The sequence below is a fragment of the Aythya marila genome, assembly GCF_965140915.1.
Source record: "Aythya marila genome assembly, chromosome: 1".
Lineage (NCBI taxonomy): Eukaryota > Metazoa > Chordata > Aves > Anseriformes > Anatidae > Aythya > Aythya marila.
The window spans coordinates 153,393,606-153,410,933 of record NC_139042.1 but is presented as its reverse complement, the minus strand read 5'-3'; the positions used below and the strand labels follow the sequence as shown (position 1 = coordinate 153,410,933).

At 48.8% G+C, this 17,328-nt stretch overlaps 1 protein-coding gene and 1 long non-coding RNA gene across 3 annotated transcripts; one reads left to right on the top strand and one right to left on the bottom strand.

Annotated features, from left to right (window-relative positions):
* Nucleotides 1-10,207: 10,207 nt before the first annotated feature.
* Nucleotides 10,208-12,344, top strand: RPS19BP1 (ribosomal protein S19 binding protein 1). Of its 2 annotated transcripts, XM_082753682.1 has the most exons (5): nucleotides 10,208-10,274; nucleotides 10,392-10,520; nucleotides 10,653-10,750; nucleotides 11,585-11,635; nucleotides 11,707-12,344. In XM_082753682.1, exons 1-5 carry the CDS (start codon nucleotides 10,226-10,228, stop codon nucleotides 11,839-11,841), a joined length of 462 nt encoding a protein of 153 aa, XP_082609808.1. In that variant the 5' UTR covers nucleotides 10,208-10,225; the 3' UTR covers nucleotides 11,842-12,344. The 2 variants fall into 2 exon arrangements, with proteins under 2 accessions (XP_082609808.1, XP_082609809.1); XM_082753683.1 differs by lacking the exon at nucleotides 11,585-11,635.
* A 1,250-nt stretch (nucleotides 12,345-13,594) lies between these two features.
* On the bottom strand, nucleotides 13,595-17,023 carry LOC309874925. Its single transcript, XR_014316944.1, has 4 exons — nucleotides 16,522-17,023; nucleotides 15,797-15,986; nucleotides 14,077-14,224; nucleotides 13,595-13,944 (listed from the first exon to the last, which is right to left on the bottom strand). It is a non-coding gene; the product is annotated as an uncharacterized lncRNA (long non-coding RNA).
* Nucleotides 17,024-17,328: the final 305 nt, after the last annotated feature.

Here is a 17,328-nt window from a genome sequence, read left to right as displayed (position 1 = left end):
TGCTGAATATTCAGTGAAGGGTTGGGTTTTTTTTTTTTTAGATCTGCTGGAAATGGCAAGGGAAATTCCACTGTCAATATATATATATATATTTTTTTAAAAAAAAAGGAAAAAATCGCAATCTCGTCACCACAGCCAGTCTTACACCTTCCCTGAGGATATGTTAGAACAGCCAAGGGTGCGAGAGGGAAGCAGCCCGCGGGGACCCCCTTAGCTGGGGAAAGGGGGAAGGGCTGCAGGAGGATGCAGCCCTCTCCCTTCCAACATTTGCTTTCTCATTCTTGGCACCTTCCTTGCTGGTGAAGCTGATCAGCTTAATGATGATAATATTGAACACAGTGAGCGTCTCTCCCACTGAAGCCAGTTCTTCAGTCCTCTGTTTTCAGGTACCAGCCACTTGGATGCCTTTCCACAGAGCACCAGGAGTCGAGAGGTGTCTCTGGAGGCCTCCTGCCCAAATCCCCGCTCAAACCAGGGCTAACTTCAAAGCTGGTTGCTCGGAGCCCTGCCTGGTGCAGGTTGGACCACTGGGTTCGTAAGGCTGTGTCTGGATTTTATTACCAGTAAATAATATTCCTGGCCCGGAGGTAAAGACAACCCTCTGGCAACACCACAATGAGGAATCGGAGGATTTTTTTGAATCTCTTAAAGAGGGCTGGAGAGCCAGAAAAAAAAGGCTCTAGTCCTGTCTTCCCTGCCCAGCTGTCAGTGTGGTTTGGGAATTAACTCAGCATCCTTTATGCATCAACAAAATTGCTCAATTTTCTGTCACCAGCCAAAACAGAGATGCACATTTTTCCCCTGCAAAATTTCCTCAGCCGTATCCCAGTCTCTGTCAGCATCTGCTTCCACCCAGCATCCTAAAACCCCTTCACTTGACTCTGGAACAGGAGAGAGACAAGCTCCAGGAGTTCCAGCTGTACTCGCTAAAGGGAGGAAGATGGCACTGCCATGAAAAATGGATGGGAAGGAGCAGGGCCCCAAGAAATGGAGCAATTAGATCTGCCAGTAAGTGGGAGAACATCTAAGGGCTTCCACGGGGAGCAATGTGGGATTCATACCTCCCCTTCTTCCTCCCCAGCCAGCCACCAAAAGAAGCATGACAAGGGGTAAAATGGGAAGGATTTCCTTTTTTTTTTTTTATAACAACTTCAAGGAGAACTTCAGCGATGCCCCACATCCACCAGTGGGAAAGTGCCACGGGTCCTGGGGCAGGGCACCGTGATTCCTGTCACCTGGAGGCATTTGAGAGGGATTCGGAGAGCGATGCACGGTCCCACATATTCCAATTCCCCACCCTCAAGCTCCAGTTGCCATGGCAATGGCACCGACGATTTCAATGCATAAACCCAAATTTGCATTTTAATGGGCCATAATTAGAATGCTGAGATAAACGATTCTTCCTCTCGGAAAGGTAACACAAACGCCAGGCCTCACGAAGATGCTGTAGCAGCAAGTGCTGTGCGTACAGGGACACGCACAGAGCCCATACATCGTGGGGCTGGATGAGCTGGGAAGTTGCTCTCAGGTCCTAACTGGGACCCAGTGAGTTCCTAACTGGGAACTTCTATGTGTAAAACCTTGATTTCCAGAGTGAAACAACAGATTTTCCAGATGCCCACCACAAACAGAGCGTACCAGCTCCTGGCCTCCACACCGCCGTGCCATACCTTCCACCGCAGGAACCCAAAAATACTCTGCATCCAGGCAGCAATCAGGGACCCACAGCAGCAGGGATCATTTCCCAGAGCTGATGAAAAACCCATCCCTCTCCAAATGTCCTATTTTTTTTTTCGCCTTTGTAGCTAGGTTCATAGCAAGACATACTCTCACATGGTTATCTGCAATATGCCCCAGAGTTTCTTCTCCAGCTCTTGGATCAGGAAGGGAGTACTGTGCTAGCACCTGGTCTACGCTGTCAGCAGAGAGGCCAAGGAGATACGAGAGGGCATAAGGAGATTTGTTTTTTAAAAGGAAAGATTTCCAAGACGTCTCTTTCTACTCCAGCAGCAGGCAGGGAGGGGGGAGTGGAAGGGGGAGAATCCATTCTGCACCAAAGAGGAAAGCAGAAAATTAATTTCTCCTGCCCTTGATACAAACTAAATTCAAAGCAGGCAGCTGGCAGGAGTGAATAGAGACAGAAGAGAGAAAGGGGGAAAAAAAAAATAAATTAAAAAATAAAAAAGGAGAGAAAGGGAGAAAAGCAAACAAGTGCATCATAAAAGCTGCAAACCGCATGGAAATTTCATTTGGCTTTTCAATTGGGGAGCGACACGATGCCTGCCTGGGAGGGGGCAACCACAGCGGGGAGAGGCTGGGGGACAGCAGGCAGCTCTGCGAAGAAGGGGAGGGCATGGAGCCACCCCCAGCCTCATCCCACCCGCCTGAGATGTGGAAGCAAAGCCCGAAACACCAATGGGGAAGTGCTAATTAGTGTTAGCTGGAGTACCACACAGGTGTTCGCTGAACTGGCCCTGGATGGTGCCAAACCATTAGCAGGAGCCTGGGGGGTAGAGGATCCAGAGCAGGGAAGCTCAGAGGGCTTGGGCTCATCGGAAGAGCAAAGCCCCAACAAGCTCGTGGCATCTGTGGAGACAGGAGTAGGAGGCAGACAGTGCTGGGATGATAAAAGCAGATGTCCATAAGTCCCACCAAACGGAGCACCACCCCACACGCAGCCCCGGGTCCTGCTCAGCTGGCACGGACAGGGCACGGCCGTGGGGAACTGCTGACACTGGCCCACTAGCTGCAAATGCATGGAGCAGATGACACACCAGTTGCTCCCCAGTACATCTGTGGCCTGGATCTGTCCTGGGGGTTCACATCCAATCTTTTCCACGTCCTTTACAGCACCGATGTGCATGCCTGTGTAAATACACACACCCGGGTCTCACAGAAATGCACACATGTACCTACAGCCATCCAAACCCTACCCAGTGAACTGGCTGTGCTCCACCAGCACAGATGCACGATGAACTTAAAACTAAAACCACGTAACTGTCCTAAAAAAATACATTTATGGCACAGATGCCATGGTTCGTGATGCGTTTTTCAGTCAGCTGGTTTCCCCTAGGAAAGGTTCTGTACAGAAGAGACCCCTCAGAGGATGGAGACATCATCGAGAAGCCCAGTTCCCAACACAAAGCTTTAGGAAGATGGTGGAGAAGCAGGGAGAGGGGGATTAAACCATCACAGACAGGGAAGGGCAAAGCTGGCACCTTGCTGGTTCCGTGCCCCAAACTCGCTAAGGTTGGGTAAAACCTGCAGCAACTCGGAAACCTCCTGGAAACCTCTTCCACGCCTTCCCCCTGCTCTTTGCAGGGTCTTCCTGGAGCTCAGCACCCATGGCAGCACCCACCTGGCCTGAGGCAGGCGAAACCTTGCCTCACAGTGACATCTAGTGAGGGGAACCCTCACGGCACCACCGGCCTGCTCTGCAAATGGCAGCCTGGCCTCTCTCCCTGCCCTCCTCGCCCCGCTGTTTTGCCCCTCAGACAGCGGAGGATGGAGGCAGAGCAGGAGATGTGGTGCTGGAGGAGAGGGCAGCCCGGCCCAGGGGGTGAGATGAAGGGTGCCTGGTTCCCAGCGCCTCTGGGATTGCCCTTACATCCCAAAAGTAGGGGACTCCAAGCACATGTTGGGGGGTTTTCAGTGTTTTAGGAGGATAGGGGTGCCCTTCTCCACCCCACTGGTCAGTAACTCAGTGGAGAAGAGCTGGATGGGATGGGAGGGAAAGGAGTGAGAGAAAGGAGGAGAGGGGAGACCCAGCCTTGTAATTTAGATAAACTCAACTGCAGGGACTCACGGACAAATGGTAAAAGGTGAGGTTGAACTGTCGCCTTTCCACGGCCTCTGAATTCGCAGGTCCTGGTCAGAGGGGGCTAGAAAGGGAGAGAGTGGTCAGGGAGACAGGGAGCAACAGCCGGCAGGACTAAATACAGCTACTAGAGAGAGCAAAGGAGGGAAGGAAGAAAAACGAAGGGGGAAGAATGGTGAAAGCAGGGCGAAAGGAGAGGTCTGGCACCATGCTGGAAAATGCAGCCACAGGACTGAACAGCTCCTTGATCTGGGCAAGCCTGACATGAAATTCTGTGTGGTTTGGAGCAATTCTGGAAAACAAATAAACAAAAAAAAAAAAAAACATAGTAGGAAACCACAAAGTGTGCACTGTGGCAACAAGCAGCCAGCCACCCTGCTGCTTGCGGCTGAATCCTTGATGCTGCCTTGTTCCCAGTCCCCACACCAGTGACAACCAGGGAGAGGACTGACCCGGCCAGGGACGTCTTCTTTTCAACACCTTCCTGATCCCTTCCCTCCTCTGCTCCCCTCTGCTCTTCCTCCTGTCTCTAACTGGCTCCTTCTCAAGCTTAAAGGGACTGAGGAAGAGTGGGACCACGCCACACCTTTGGACATTGATCCTCCATCCTCTGGAAGGTCAGACTTGTGGCAGCAGAGGATGGAGGGACAGGAGCTGCAGCAGCCAGCAACGCTCCTGCTCTGCATCAAGCAGCAGAGAAATCAGCTCACAAGGCCCGCCTAAGGCAGCAAAAGCCTGTGACAACCCCAGCCCATCTCCTGTCTGTCTCCAGACCCGTAATGGTAGGTGACAGGCATAACTAGCTAAACTTCGCTGCATCCAGAGCCAGCTCTGGGGCTTGTAAACATTTTAAGGCCCTGGAGCAGGGAGGCTGGGAACAAAACACGCAGCCTTCCACCTCTTTGTCACTGCTTTGAAAGCAGACACGTTCAGCGCTGACTGACAGTCCCCAATTCCTCATCTGCACAGCATGGGGTTACTTAAGAATGCTCAGCTCTAATACTCTTTACATGAGGAATCATTATTTCCTTTGTAATCAGGGATAAAACACATCCTTCCTGGAAGAAATTAGACTTTGTGTTATCAAAGGCCACGGTATTTCCAGAATTGAGAGCTACAGCCTTTTTACAAATCTCTCTAGTTAAGGAATCTGATGTTACACTCAATACCCTGTTTCAAAATCCCCATTTCCATTGCTATCCGTTTGCTGTGGGAACCTGAGCGTATTTTTGAGGTGTGAATTTCACAGATTCTGGCACAAAATATCTGTAGTTTTGTCTAAAGCACAAAAGCAAGCCGGGAAGAGCAAATCAACCAATGTAAGGGAGGAATAAAGAGTTAAGTTGCAAACCAAAGGTGAAACAAAAGAAAAAGGTCAAGATCCTTCTACTGCTTCCTCCCTTCCCTGACATTTAAGGATAGTGGTGGGAAAGAGAAAGGGAAATTGTTAACCTCCAGCTGCAGACCTCTTTGCCTGCGCCATTCTAGGAGGCAAGCAACAGCAGCAGACATCCCTCAGAGGAGATTTTTACCTTCAGGCAAAGATGAAGATCACGAGAGTGCTGGAAGTTCAGTCATTTCTGTGATTCTGGATGCAAACTGCCATTATTTCTGACCACAAAAACCTTGTGACACCAGGTCTTTATTACCCACAAGATTTACTAACAAAGTGCTTTCTCCTGGTATTCTAAGCTTCAACAAAAGGCTTGTATGTTTGTTTGTTTGTTTGTTTGTTTCTCCAAATTTAACATTTATGTTCTTAAAAACATCACCTCTGTCCACAAAGCTGGCTCTCACAGCTTCAGCAAAGGTACTGCTGCTGGCTGTCCTCCCATGTGGAGCCAAAAAGCAGCACACGGAGGCAAGGAGATGTTTTGGGTTGAGCCCCCACGTTCTCATTCAGAAGATCTAGTTTGAGCACAACCCGTCTCAGATATTTTGTGAGGTGCTTAATCTTTGTGCCTCCTTATCTCATCTGTACAGGAGAATACCAACTGTCTTTTCCAGGGGCAGAGTTCATTTCTAACTGCGGCATCCAGTGCAGTGGGAAGCTGATTTAGGCTAAGCCTGAGCCAACATTATTTGCAGAAGTTGTGTGATACAGAGCCAGTTTCTCGCTTACCTGGAAAAGGATGAAAAGTGCATGGAAGAGGTAAGAATCTGCCCTGGATTAAAACAAAACAGTAGAAAATCAGAATAAAAGACTTTCTATCCATCTGCAGTAGCTAAAAATTTACCCACGCAAGGGTGTGAATCAAAGCATTGTCCTGCACTTGTTCAAACACAGCAGGCCACAAAGTCAAATCACTTTTCAGAGGCATGTCACACAGCTAAAGGACAAAGGTTCCTACGTACTCGAGGTACAGGGCAGGCAGTGATCCATGGGTCTTTGTAGGAACAGTGACCACAACACAAACCGCTCGCTCGAGGTTGGCAAACACAGATAAATATTAATGACAGCAGCTTTGAATAAGGCATCATAATGTAGTGCTGGACGTGGTGAAACCGGACAGCTGTCCAAAGCAAAGCACGTCCTATGATCCACGTGTGAAGGAGCATACAAAGGTGAAAATCTGTTAGAAATCAGCTTGAAAATCGGCCTGATTCATGTTGAAAGAAAAAATGCAGATGTTATTTGTCAGCATGGACACTACCGAGTGTTCAAACATCAGGATCCCGTTTCCCAAAATCATAAGGCTGTTTAAAAAGCACTCCTAGACGAAATGAATGCTTGCCATTGTTGTATTTTATGTCTAATGCTGCTTCTGTTTTCTAACACTCCTCAGAATGTTCCTTCAAGCTGGGACTCCTACGTAGCCCCCTGAATCCAGACGCTGGAACATAAAAAAGAGCAAACAAACAGCTATTATGAGCTGCCACAGACAGCAGTATGATTAACCACGAATATCATTAATGCCTTTGTCACCGCTTAGTACATAATAATAAGGTGGCACAGGCCAGATGTATGAGAATCTCAGAAATCTTCCAAAGCCTGGAGTGATAGGGGGAAGAACAGCCACTCCACGATGAAGCAGAAACTCCATCAACGCATTCAGATGAGGAAAATCTCCATTTTTCAGTGCCGTAGGAAATAAAGCAGAAAGTGAACTTATAACAGCCACATAAGGAAGTTATTTAAACTTAAACTGATCTGTATGCTGGGTTATTTGTAATTGAAAAGCCAGCCAGCTCACGGGTACCCACTGAGGCATGAGATTTAAAGAAAGCCATAAAACACAAACATTAGCAGCAGAAAGCTTTCGAAGATAACTTAACTCTTAGCAACAAAGACATTCTCCGTCTGAAAGGCTGTGCCTGTGGTTTTTGCCATCACAAGTTAGATTATTCCAGCTCTAAAACAGCGATTTATTTGGATGTTACACATTTAAATGAACGCCATTTGACATTCATTCTGTCCCCAAAGCGTTTCAGAGAGCTAACTGTAGTGATTTCTGAGGGAGCACTAAGTGATTAAGCATTCTTGGATGAAACTTTAATTTGAGCAGAGGCCTTAAAGAGTACAATGAAATACCAATTTATTTATTTTTTTTACTGACATAGGCGCAAAGTCTCCTAACATTAAATTTTGAAGAGAACATACCAGTTGGGAAAAAGCTGTTTTTAGGGGCTGCTCATCTGCTCTCAGTGGTGATTCGGGTAAAAGAAAGTGATAGTTAAATGTATATATCATGATGAAAAAGGAACATATCTTCACTGTGAGAGTGATAAAGCCATGGAAGTGCCTACGAAAAGAAATACAGCATGTTATATGCTGTGCTCAGCACAAAGCAGATTTATCAAACACAGGTTAGCAAACTTCATCTGAGGTCACCAGAGGGAATTTTATGGTTTATGACACACAGCAGATGAGATTATGTGATCCAAACGCCTAAATTCTACATATATACAGGTTTAAAGGGACATATAATACACAGGCAAAACCCAGTACATTCCTGATACAGGACAATAAACTGATCTCGCTTAGCACTGCAGGAAAATGGTGTAAGCATAATTTTCTATTAAAGCCAAAGAGTAAGGGAGAAACCTGCATCTGTGAGTGCAGGAGCACGGCAGGTATTTGCTGTACCAAAGTCACCCAGACGGAGACATGACAGATGCTGTTATCACCGTGTCTGCCAAGACCAAGCACAGCTGAAGCCCGAATGCGGTTAGGGGAAACATTAATGACCATCCTCTGAGAAAGGCTGCCAGATCCTGTTAGGAGGAGTGGAAGAAACATAATGTCTTAATAATAGGTACTTGGTTTTGCAAACTGTTTAAAAATCCATGGCCCGTGTTAGACAGTGATCTTAGCATAGTTCTAGGGCAGCAATGGATCCAAACCCGGGGAACGCACACAGCACCAAGCGATTCCATTTCACTTCTTGGTGCACTAACCAGCTCCAAAAGCCTGGCAGGACTGATGCAGGAGACTGTAAATGCAGTTAAAGAAAGTCCCTTGCCTTTCCTTTTCACCAAAATGACCCCTGTGAGCTTGTTACATTTTATTCTGCAGGTAATTGCAGACTAAAATCATAGCAGGTCTGCGCTCAGCCTTGCTGGTCAAAAGAGGAGTTGTCTGTATTACAGTTTCTTGCTCCTGATGGTATTTAATAAGAAGGGAGTCAGGTTTTCTGAGAGACCTACATAATTGAGAGCGTTACTAATTGGCACAACAGAAACAGAAATACAATAGTATTTGCAGTGGTTTGCTTTTGAGATAAAAAGGGCATATATTTTCCAACAATAGGATGATAAATCAGCACAGCCGGTACCACACTAATTTGTTAAATGTAAATGTGTTTTGCAGTGGTGATAATGAAGATGTTTTTGCATCAGGTGCCCTCATAAGACATTTATGATGCTACAGTTTTGACACTAAGCATGTGTTATAATGTATTAGGTGAGCCTGGTAAAGTTAAGTGATGTAAATGTAGGGTTTAAGCAGTAGAATAAGCTATCGTGAATATATAGTGTGATATATTACTACGAACAGCTTACAAAGAACCTGTAAATTGTATTTTAGGGGATAAAAGAGAACATTTGACTGATGAGGTATTTTGGGAAATTCTTTCCCCACAGTAATACCACCGGCAGCTATCATTTATCTCACTCTGATCAAAATAAAGATATTCGGAATATACAAGCAGTGATAAATATTGTAGTGAATCAAATGTTCTCTTTGATTTCCTCAATAAGCTCTTACATCACTTCTTGCTCAGCATCTGCTTTGAAAAAGTGCAATAGTCTCCCCATAAATTTGCTAACTTGCATTTGACTGGAGGGACAGACCTGGTACAGAACGAGGAGCTGAGCAACCTCAGTCGTCGCTGGCTTAGCAGAGAACAAGATAATTGGGAAGTGCTCTGCACTATGCATGCAGTGACTGTCCGTCCAAATCAATCATAAAATGGTTTGGGTTACTTTAAAAAGGAAAAACCTGAGTGAGAATTGACATACAGAATAGGAAGTAGATGGTTAATGTTTCCCAGGAATAAGCACCGAGTAGGTCTTGCCTGGGAAGATGCATTAGCACCGCGGCAATGCCAAGCACTGACACAAGATGCCAGGAACCACCCAGAGATTCAGAAGAGAGCTAGCAATAACAAGAGGCACGCTGAGGTGACATCTGCAGAGGCTGGAGAACAATCTGCAAAGAATGGGTGCCTGTTAACGAACCCCAGTTTAACTGTTATCAGCCACCACTAGAGATCATTCCTGCGCGCAACAACGAGCCCTGCTTGTGTCTCTCTCTCCCTGCAGGCCATTATTTGAGGGAGAACAAACCTCTTTCTTTCTCCTCCAGAACCAGCTTGCTACTGCCAGCACCAGCTGTAATTGAATAAGCTTTATTCAGACGACAGCTAAATTTAGCAGACATTAGCATCCCGTCTCTGGGGAGGCAAAAACAGGGGAGAAACGCTTTAAATAAATAGACTGGAGTAATGCTGAATAATAGATGAACATTTTGGCAGAGCGAAGCTCTGCGCCCGAGGAGTCGGGCACGGCGTTAAATGTATTTTTTTAACTATTTTTCAACTAGCTCTGCTGGCTGCTCCCTTTCCCCTCAGCCTGTAATGATTTCCCCCGTGATCACCACCACGGTGGCAGGGGCTGCAGGCTCTAAGCAGCAGCTCTGTTAGGGTTTATCATGGGGGAGCCTGCAGCCCCACACAGCACACAGGGAGGGCAGGGGGAAGGGCCAGCAGCCAGCACAGGGCTCTCCATGGCGCCGCCATGTCCATTGAGGGACCCCCCCCCCCCCCCAACATGGCGCCCCAACATGGCGCCGCGCCTTTCCCGCCCAGCCCTTCCCCGTGCCCGGCGCGAAGGCGGAAGCGCGGCGAGCGGAAGCGGCCTCAGGTGAGGGCGGAAGTGGGGCGGCGAGCCGGAAGCGGGCGGGTGGCCATGTCGGCGTCGCTGCTGCGGAGGGGCCTGGAGCTGCTGGAGGCGCGGGGTGCGGGGGCTGGGGCTGGGGTTAATTTAATTTAACTTTAATTTTATGGTTGTGGTTGGGATTAAGGGTATGGTTACCTCGTGCGGCCGCAGTAACCGTGCCCCTCTGCCCCTGCAGGCCGCGGGAAGGCCCCGCCCGGCCTCCAGGCGGGGAGCGGCGGCCCCAGGACGCGGCGGAGGAAGGCGGCGAAAGGGCCCGGGAAGAGCAAGGCCACGATCAAGGGCAGGGTCGTGAAATCGGCCATAGGTGAGTTCCCGCCCCGCTCCCCTGATCCCCAGCCCGCCCTCACGGGTGCCCCCCCTCCCCTTGAAGCATGGGGGGGATCCCGCAGCAGTCCCGTAGTTGCTGATGTGTTTTTCCCGCTGTGCTCTGGTCTAGAGGAGTACCACAAGAAGAAGGCCGTGAGTCACTTGAGAGAAAACCTGCAGTACATGACGAGCGGACGGTGCGTGGCAGACAAAGCTGTCACCCAACAGGTAAGACTGTCACTTCTTTGGGGGGGGGGGTCTGCATCCCCTGAGGAGTGCAGGCACTATAGGCAGAAATCTAACTCTTATGCATTGGGTCTGAGCTGGACAATCTGGGGATAATTCCCTTTATCGTCCAGCTTAGGCCCCATGCAAAACTGTTAAGTTTCTGCCCTGTAGTGACCTTGAGGAATTTCTGTGTGCTCAGGCAAAACAGCTTTAAACTCTCATTATCTTATGTCCTACAGTGTTCTTAGATGCTAGCTAAAATCTGCTGTCACGGTTGGCTTTGCCTAGTTACCAAAGGTGTTTCATAGTTTCAGCTGGCAAAGATTTACTGGTTCACACAATCTTACTGTTGAAGTGTCCCTCTCTGTAGCTAGAGGCTGTTTTGGCAAGGATCTAGGTATGATGCTGACTCACGTGGCAGGAATTTCCCAGCATCTTGAACGATGCTTCTCATAACTTGAGAATTTAACCAGTGGTCTTTCCCAAAGATAGTGCGGTGCCAAGAGTCAGACAGGCAAATAGCTGACACCGAGTGTTTATTGTGCTATTTTTATGAGAAGGGGACTTTTAACTTACACAAAGTGGTTTAGTCCGGTGTTTCTCGGGCATGGGACTGTAAAAGGTCATAGTGGTGTCTTAGAAAATATCAAGGAAATTCCACAAACTTTTTTGGGCTCTGTTGTGGTTAGACAGGACAAAAACAGCCCAGTTTCAGAGAAGTTCGCTGTCAGAGGGTGGTTTCCATGTTTGGCTCTGAATACTACATGGATATTTGCTGTTGTCCCCATGACCTGCTTTGGTTAACATCAGCGTTTGCCTCTCATTCCTCTGCAGAGGCATTCCAGAATGCGGCAGGGTACCAGCAGAATGACACGGGCATGGGAGGTGAGCTTGAAAATCACTGTTCTGTGACCTGGTCTGGCTAACAGTGACTGTTTTTCCCTTTCCGTTTGAAGATTCTCACCCAGAACAGAGGTAGGAAGTCCAAAGATCGACCTCCAGAGAAGAAGGCGAAGAAGAAGCCCGAGGGCACTGTCTTTACCGAGGAAGATTTCCGTAAATTTGAGAGAGAATACTTTGGGACACTGTAAACAGTGTGAAAGGGACTCCTGCAGCTCCGAGCTTCCCCGTCTGAGCGCTCAGAACACAGGACAGACACTTCCTCTGTCTGTTCGAGATGGGACACACAGGAGATGTGCCTCTTTGTCAGCGAGTTCTGTAATGTCAGACTTGCAGGGAAACACTGCGCCTGTGCAGAGCTGGTTGCTGGGGATGTGGAGGTTCTTTTGGCTTTGTAATGCGTGGTCCTCATAATTATCTCCCTCCAGCCAGCACACCTTGTGTTCTTGGTGTAGAAGGGTGGGCCAATCCAAAAATGAACCTTGTTCCTCAGGATGTAAGGCTTCTGCTGGCTGCGTCCATCTCAGTGGAGAAATGTCTCGGACCAGCAGAAATAAACCATGAAAAAGGAAGGTTGCCTCGAAAGACTGCTAAAACACAAAGAGCCCTGCAGTTTCTGTTACCGTTACAGGCTTTTTGTCGTTGTAAAAAACTTTGTACGTTTTATATGATTAAACTGTTGTTGTTGCAACAACATGCTGCCTATCCTTGCCTTTGTGGTAGTGATGATTATGACAGGTTGTAAGCAAACACAAACCAGGTCACTGTTCTGAGCCAGGCATCCCTGTCGCTGGGATGACTCAGTTGTGTGAACGGCCCCTCTCTGATTCATGTTGCCACTCGTATTTAGCCCTCTGTGACATGCTCAGGTCTTCAAAAAGCACAGGTTGGAACTGAGGTGGCTGCTGTTCTGCCTGCTCGCGATCCTCCCCTCTCCAAAAAAAAATAGGTTTTACAGGGGAAAGCTGCCTTTTGGATACTTCAACCCAAGCGTTCCCACTGAAGTTGCAGCTGGGCGCTGCCAGCTCCTAGAGCCAGGAGCACTTCTCCAGAGGATTGAGTCTTCTGACCCAGAGGCCGTGGTGCTGGACTGAAGGGATGGGTTTTTTTTCCTGTCAGACTAGTGCTAACTTCCGTGCTGCAACAAACAGATGGCCCAGCAGATGGGAGTGTTGTTCCAGACGCCCTTCCTTGCTGAACCACTCTAAATGGCTTCTGGGAAGCTCCTGCCACTGCCCTGTCCTGCCCCTTCCCGAAGGAGACGGGAGGTGTGCGCCCTTTGGAAACAGAGGTAAGGAGGAGGCTGAATGCCAAGCCTTGGTGAGGCTCCAGGACTGATTGCAGGCGGCTTGGCTGACCCGAGCAGCTGCTGCTCGGCTGTTAGCACTGGAAGGAATTTGGCATCCCTTCCCTGCCAGCCGACTGCAATTCCTGGTGCATCCTGTTCAGTCTGTGTCGCCTCTGCCGTGCGCTTTCCCCCTCGTTTGCAGGAGAGGGGAGGTCGCCCAGATGTACAACAGCCAGACAGGGGAAATAGTGAACACGCTGCTGTTTGTGTACTGGAAGTTGTGTAACAGCGTCGGGGAGGGGATTGCTTGTAATGGGATCGGTTCGACCATCTGCAGCTAAATAAAACGGTTTGAAGGCCAGTTCCCCTCTTCTCCGTTGTGTTCCTACTCCCAAAAACGGAGAGATGTGTGGAATCCCTCCAACGCGCCCCTGTTTCCGTGGTTGTCCAGCTGCCGAGCCGCCCCTCTGCAGCTCGAGGAAAGCAAAAGCTTTGTTGTTACAGGAAGCAGCGCTAGGGGAACGTGGTTGGCTCTGTTTGTACAAAACCCAGCTTGTTTGCTGGCAAACATGAGCAGAGAGGAAAGCTGTTCTCTCAAAGTCCACGAGGAACTTTAAAGTGGGGCCCAGAGCAGTTTTCCCCAAGGACAACACCCCCCAGATACGTGGGATTTTGAAGTTAAAGGGGAGCTCTTGTTGCTGGGAAAGCTGGGAAGGCTTTTAGGGCCAGCACAAGTAATCAGCATACCTGTGGCTGTATGCCACGAGGTGGTGTACTTGTTTGAGAGGGCAAAGCTAACCTGTCAGACCGGGCTGTGTCAGATGGAATCAAACTCGTTTGTACAGCCAGCAGTGTCCTCAGCTAAATTAAACCTTACCTTGCAGGAGGGAAGAAAAGCAAGCAGAAGTGAGTGAGTGGTTCTAGATAAGCCACCATCTTTGCCAAAGTTGAAGATCAGGCATGTCCTAGCCTTGATTTCCCCCCTTCTCTCACAGAGCTGGAGCTCCTAGGAAAGAAGAACAGCAGTGCTGTCTGCGATCCGGGTAGATAAGGATGGAAACTGGCCCCTGAGGGGAATATCTTCAAGCTAAAGGGGGAAATAGTTTTTTTGGTTTTGTTTTCCTACCCTGCTTCCCACCTGGGCAGTTCGCAGGCTGAGAGCTGAGACGCCACATGCATGGAACCTGCAGGGCAGCATTTCTCTCCCGCGCAGCTGCGAGCGCGGGGAGGCTGAGCTCATCGTGCTGCTGGCTCTCTTCCCAGCTCTGCGACACCAGCCGAGCATCCTGCAGCAAAAAAATAATAAAAAAAAAAGAGAGAGATGTGGCTGAGCTGGGGAGGAGGGAGGGTGCCATCTTACAGCGCATCCCCACCCAGACGCAGCAGGGAGTCGGGATGGGAAGGAGCAGCTTTAATATAAATGCAAATACAGGCTCTGGGGCGTTAATAATGGGGTAGAGCCTTTCCAGGGAAGCGGTTTGGAGGAGGAAGAATGGTTCCCAGCTGCTCGGTGTGGGACTGGCTCGTTGTGAGTAAGATTCACAAAGCCGGTTAATGGCTTTATTGCTCCCTCTGTTATGCGAGTGGAAAGCAAACAGAAAAATCTGTTTGGACAGGTACAAGCCGGTGTAAGCCGGGTGGCTCACGGCTTCTGCTGTATCAGCAAGTCCGGGCTCTCCTAGCGTGGAAGCAACAACAGGTGATAGCAATGTATAGGTGTACCAGGAGGGGGGAGGACTGCAAATGTAAACTGATAAAACCGGGCTGCGCGGGACCCTAAACTATTTCTTCCCTCAAATAACACAGCAAGAACAAGCCTGGGTGCAAGACAGCCTGTCAAACTTGCTCACACAAACGGCTTAAAATGCTGAAGAGGCCTTTTGACTTTTTTTGAGGGGAAGGATCTTTAAAAACTTTTGGGAACCTCAGTCCCAGGCTACTTTTTCAGGACTGACTTCCATTTCCATGCTGATGATCCAGTGTCAGCACCTACAACACCGATGGGCTCCTAAATGCTTTGGATAAGGGACCAGTTATTGCAAAAAAATGGGGCACAGAGCAGCACTGCCCTGAATAACTCACAATAAGTAAATAAATAAAAGGTGAAGCACATGGAAGATTTTCATTTCAAAACAAGAACAACCCAATCAGCTGAAAACGAGGAATGTAACAAGGGGCAAGCTGCCTAATGCCTGCTTACAGCCCAAAATACGGCACTCGAGCCCACGCTGGCTGAAAGGTTAGTAGGTTTGAGACAGATTAAAGGTCTGCATGACTATCCCTAGCTACATTAACCAGGATTAGCTGTGCCAACCCCTAACTGCTGGGGGCAGGGAAAATAAAAGGCACGAAGGCTGTAGGTTGTCCTGCCTCTGTCTGCGGGGTTACACGCACCTTTTTCTGAACAAATTAGCTGTTGGCAGGGCTAACCCATAGCCCAGCCAAGTAGGCCTGTCATTTATCTCCTTGTTCATTTATCTCCTCAGCTAACTTGTCTTTAATTGGAGGGAAGGGGCTGGTGTCCTTCTCTGCCTGCCCAGGCACTGCAGTGGCGATGCAGAGGAGCAACAGAGGCAGCACAAAGGCAAGCTCGTGCTTCGGAGAAGACTCTGCCCCACATAAATTAAACTGCCATGGTTGCTGTGCTCGGATCTTGCTCCCAGCCATTCTTCTGAAGGGTGTGAGCACGTGAAGGAGATAAAGAGGGCCGCTGAAGGAGAAACGAGAGGCAGCCAGCCATTACGTTGAGAACATGTGTCTGTGTAATATGGAAATCGGAGCTTGTGGGGAGAGCGAGCTTCATTTGGTGGCCTCTGACACTGCATGAGTGCACTGAAAATAATGCAAAGACGGCATACCTGGGATACCTGAGTAGCCGAAACAACACTGTCTAGGTCAGTGTTAATTCACATGGCTCAGCTAAACAGCTTGAATGGGAAATGCAGCAAGATGAGCTTCTTCGGCCCAGCAAGTGGTAAGATCCCAAGACTGTCTTCGCACAGGAAATGCGGTGTAACAGGAGTGCGTGTGCTGGTCCGCACTGCAAGGCTGTGAATATATCAGGAGAGAGGAAGGCAGGTTGTCTCAGAAGCTACTTGAGTTGTGTTAAAAAAAAATAAGCACACACAAAATGGCAATTATGTTGGACAGTGGATAGGAAAGACAATACAGGCCCTGTTGTTCCTGAAGGCCTAAGGCTATGAAAGATAAAAATGGTGTTATTTTGATCAAAAGTGTATAAATTTCCCACCAAAAGCCAAGGCTTTGACTTAGATGTAGTAACAGGAGAAGAAGGGTGGCCACACAGCAGAGAGGAATGAGAAAGCACACTTGGTCAACACAGAGAAAGTCTGTGGATATGCCAAGAACAGAAGCTGAACCACATCCCCCCCTCCAAATAAAAATAAAAAGGTGAGGCAATCCTTGAGGAGGCTGTGGGAAACATGGGCAAGACAGGGAGCAGAATTTTTTTTTCAAGAGGCACATGATTCATCTCTGGAGATGACATGGCCTTGGGGCCGGGGCAGAGCAGGCTGTGACATGACTGCCACCCCACGAAATTATTTCGGCCGGCATAACCTACCTTTTCCTTCCACCAGTCCAGCTCGGCAGTGCCGAGGGAGCATTCTTCTCCCGAAGGACAGCCTGTCCTTGCTGTTCTTTCTGGGCTTTCTGCCAGGGCAAAACCTCTTCAGAAGATTTTTATCGCTGTTCGTTCTTCCTTCCCCAAAGCTGCAGCCTGGGGGTTATTTTTGCAGGCGTGCTGCAGAGGTGCACCTGGTTCTCCACACGGGCAAGTGACGAAGCTGTCAGCAGCAGTGGTTTCCTCTTGACGTCCCCAAAGAGAAGCACGAGCACCTGGGGCTCTCTAAAGGCAGGGCAAAGAGGAAGGTAGCTAGAAATAGGGAGCTTTTACATGGTATAGATTGGGGAAACGCTGCTGTTTCCGAGTAAGCCTCCTCTAGGTAGATAAAGCCCCTGTTACACGCACCAAGATCTATTTCTGGATGTGGTGTCATCCCATATGGTAACCACAAAGATTCGGTTGAAGCACGTTTCTTCAGAGAGGCTGTAAGAAAAGGAAGACGGAGCCTGCAGTCTGCAAAACCTGAAATCAGTCACCGGGTAGGAAGCTCACAGCTGCTCAGATGCTTCCCCCTCCTGTGGGAAGGGGTTTTAATGTGACGGTGTCCTCGGTGTTCCTCTAAAGAATGAAGGAAAACATGAAAAGTCAGCCCTGGTGTTTAGCCAGTGCAAAAATCTTACCAAAGCATGGAAAGGCAGCGCTGTTCCAGCAGGCGTTGCGTAAGGGTGCCGCGTTGGCTTCCTCTGAAGAGCTGCCAGCTCGGAGCCTGGGCAAACAGCAAAGCCACCAACTGCTCTCAAAGGG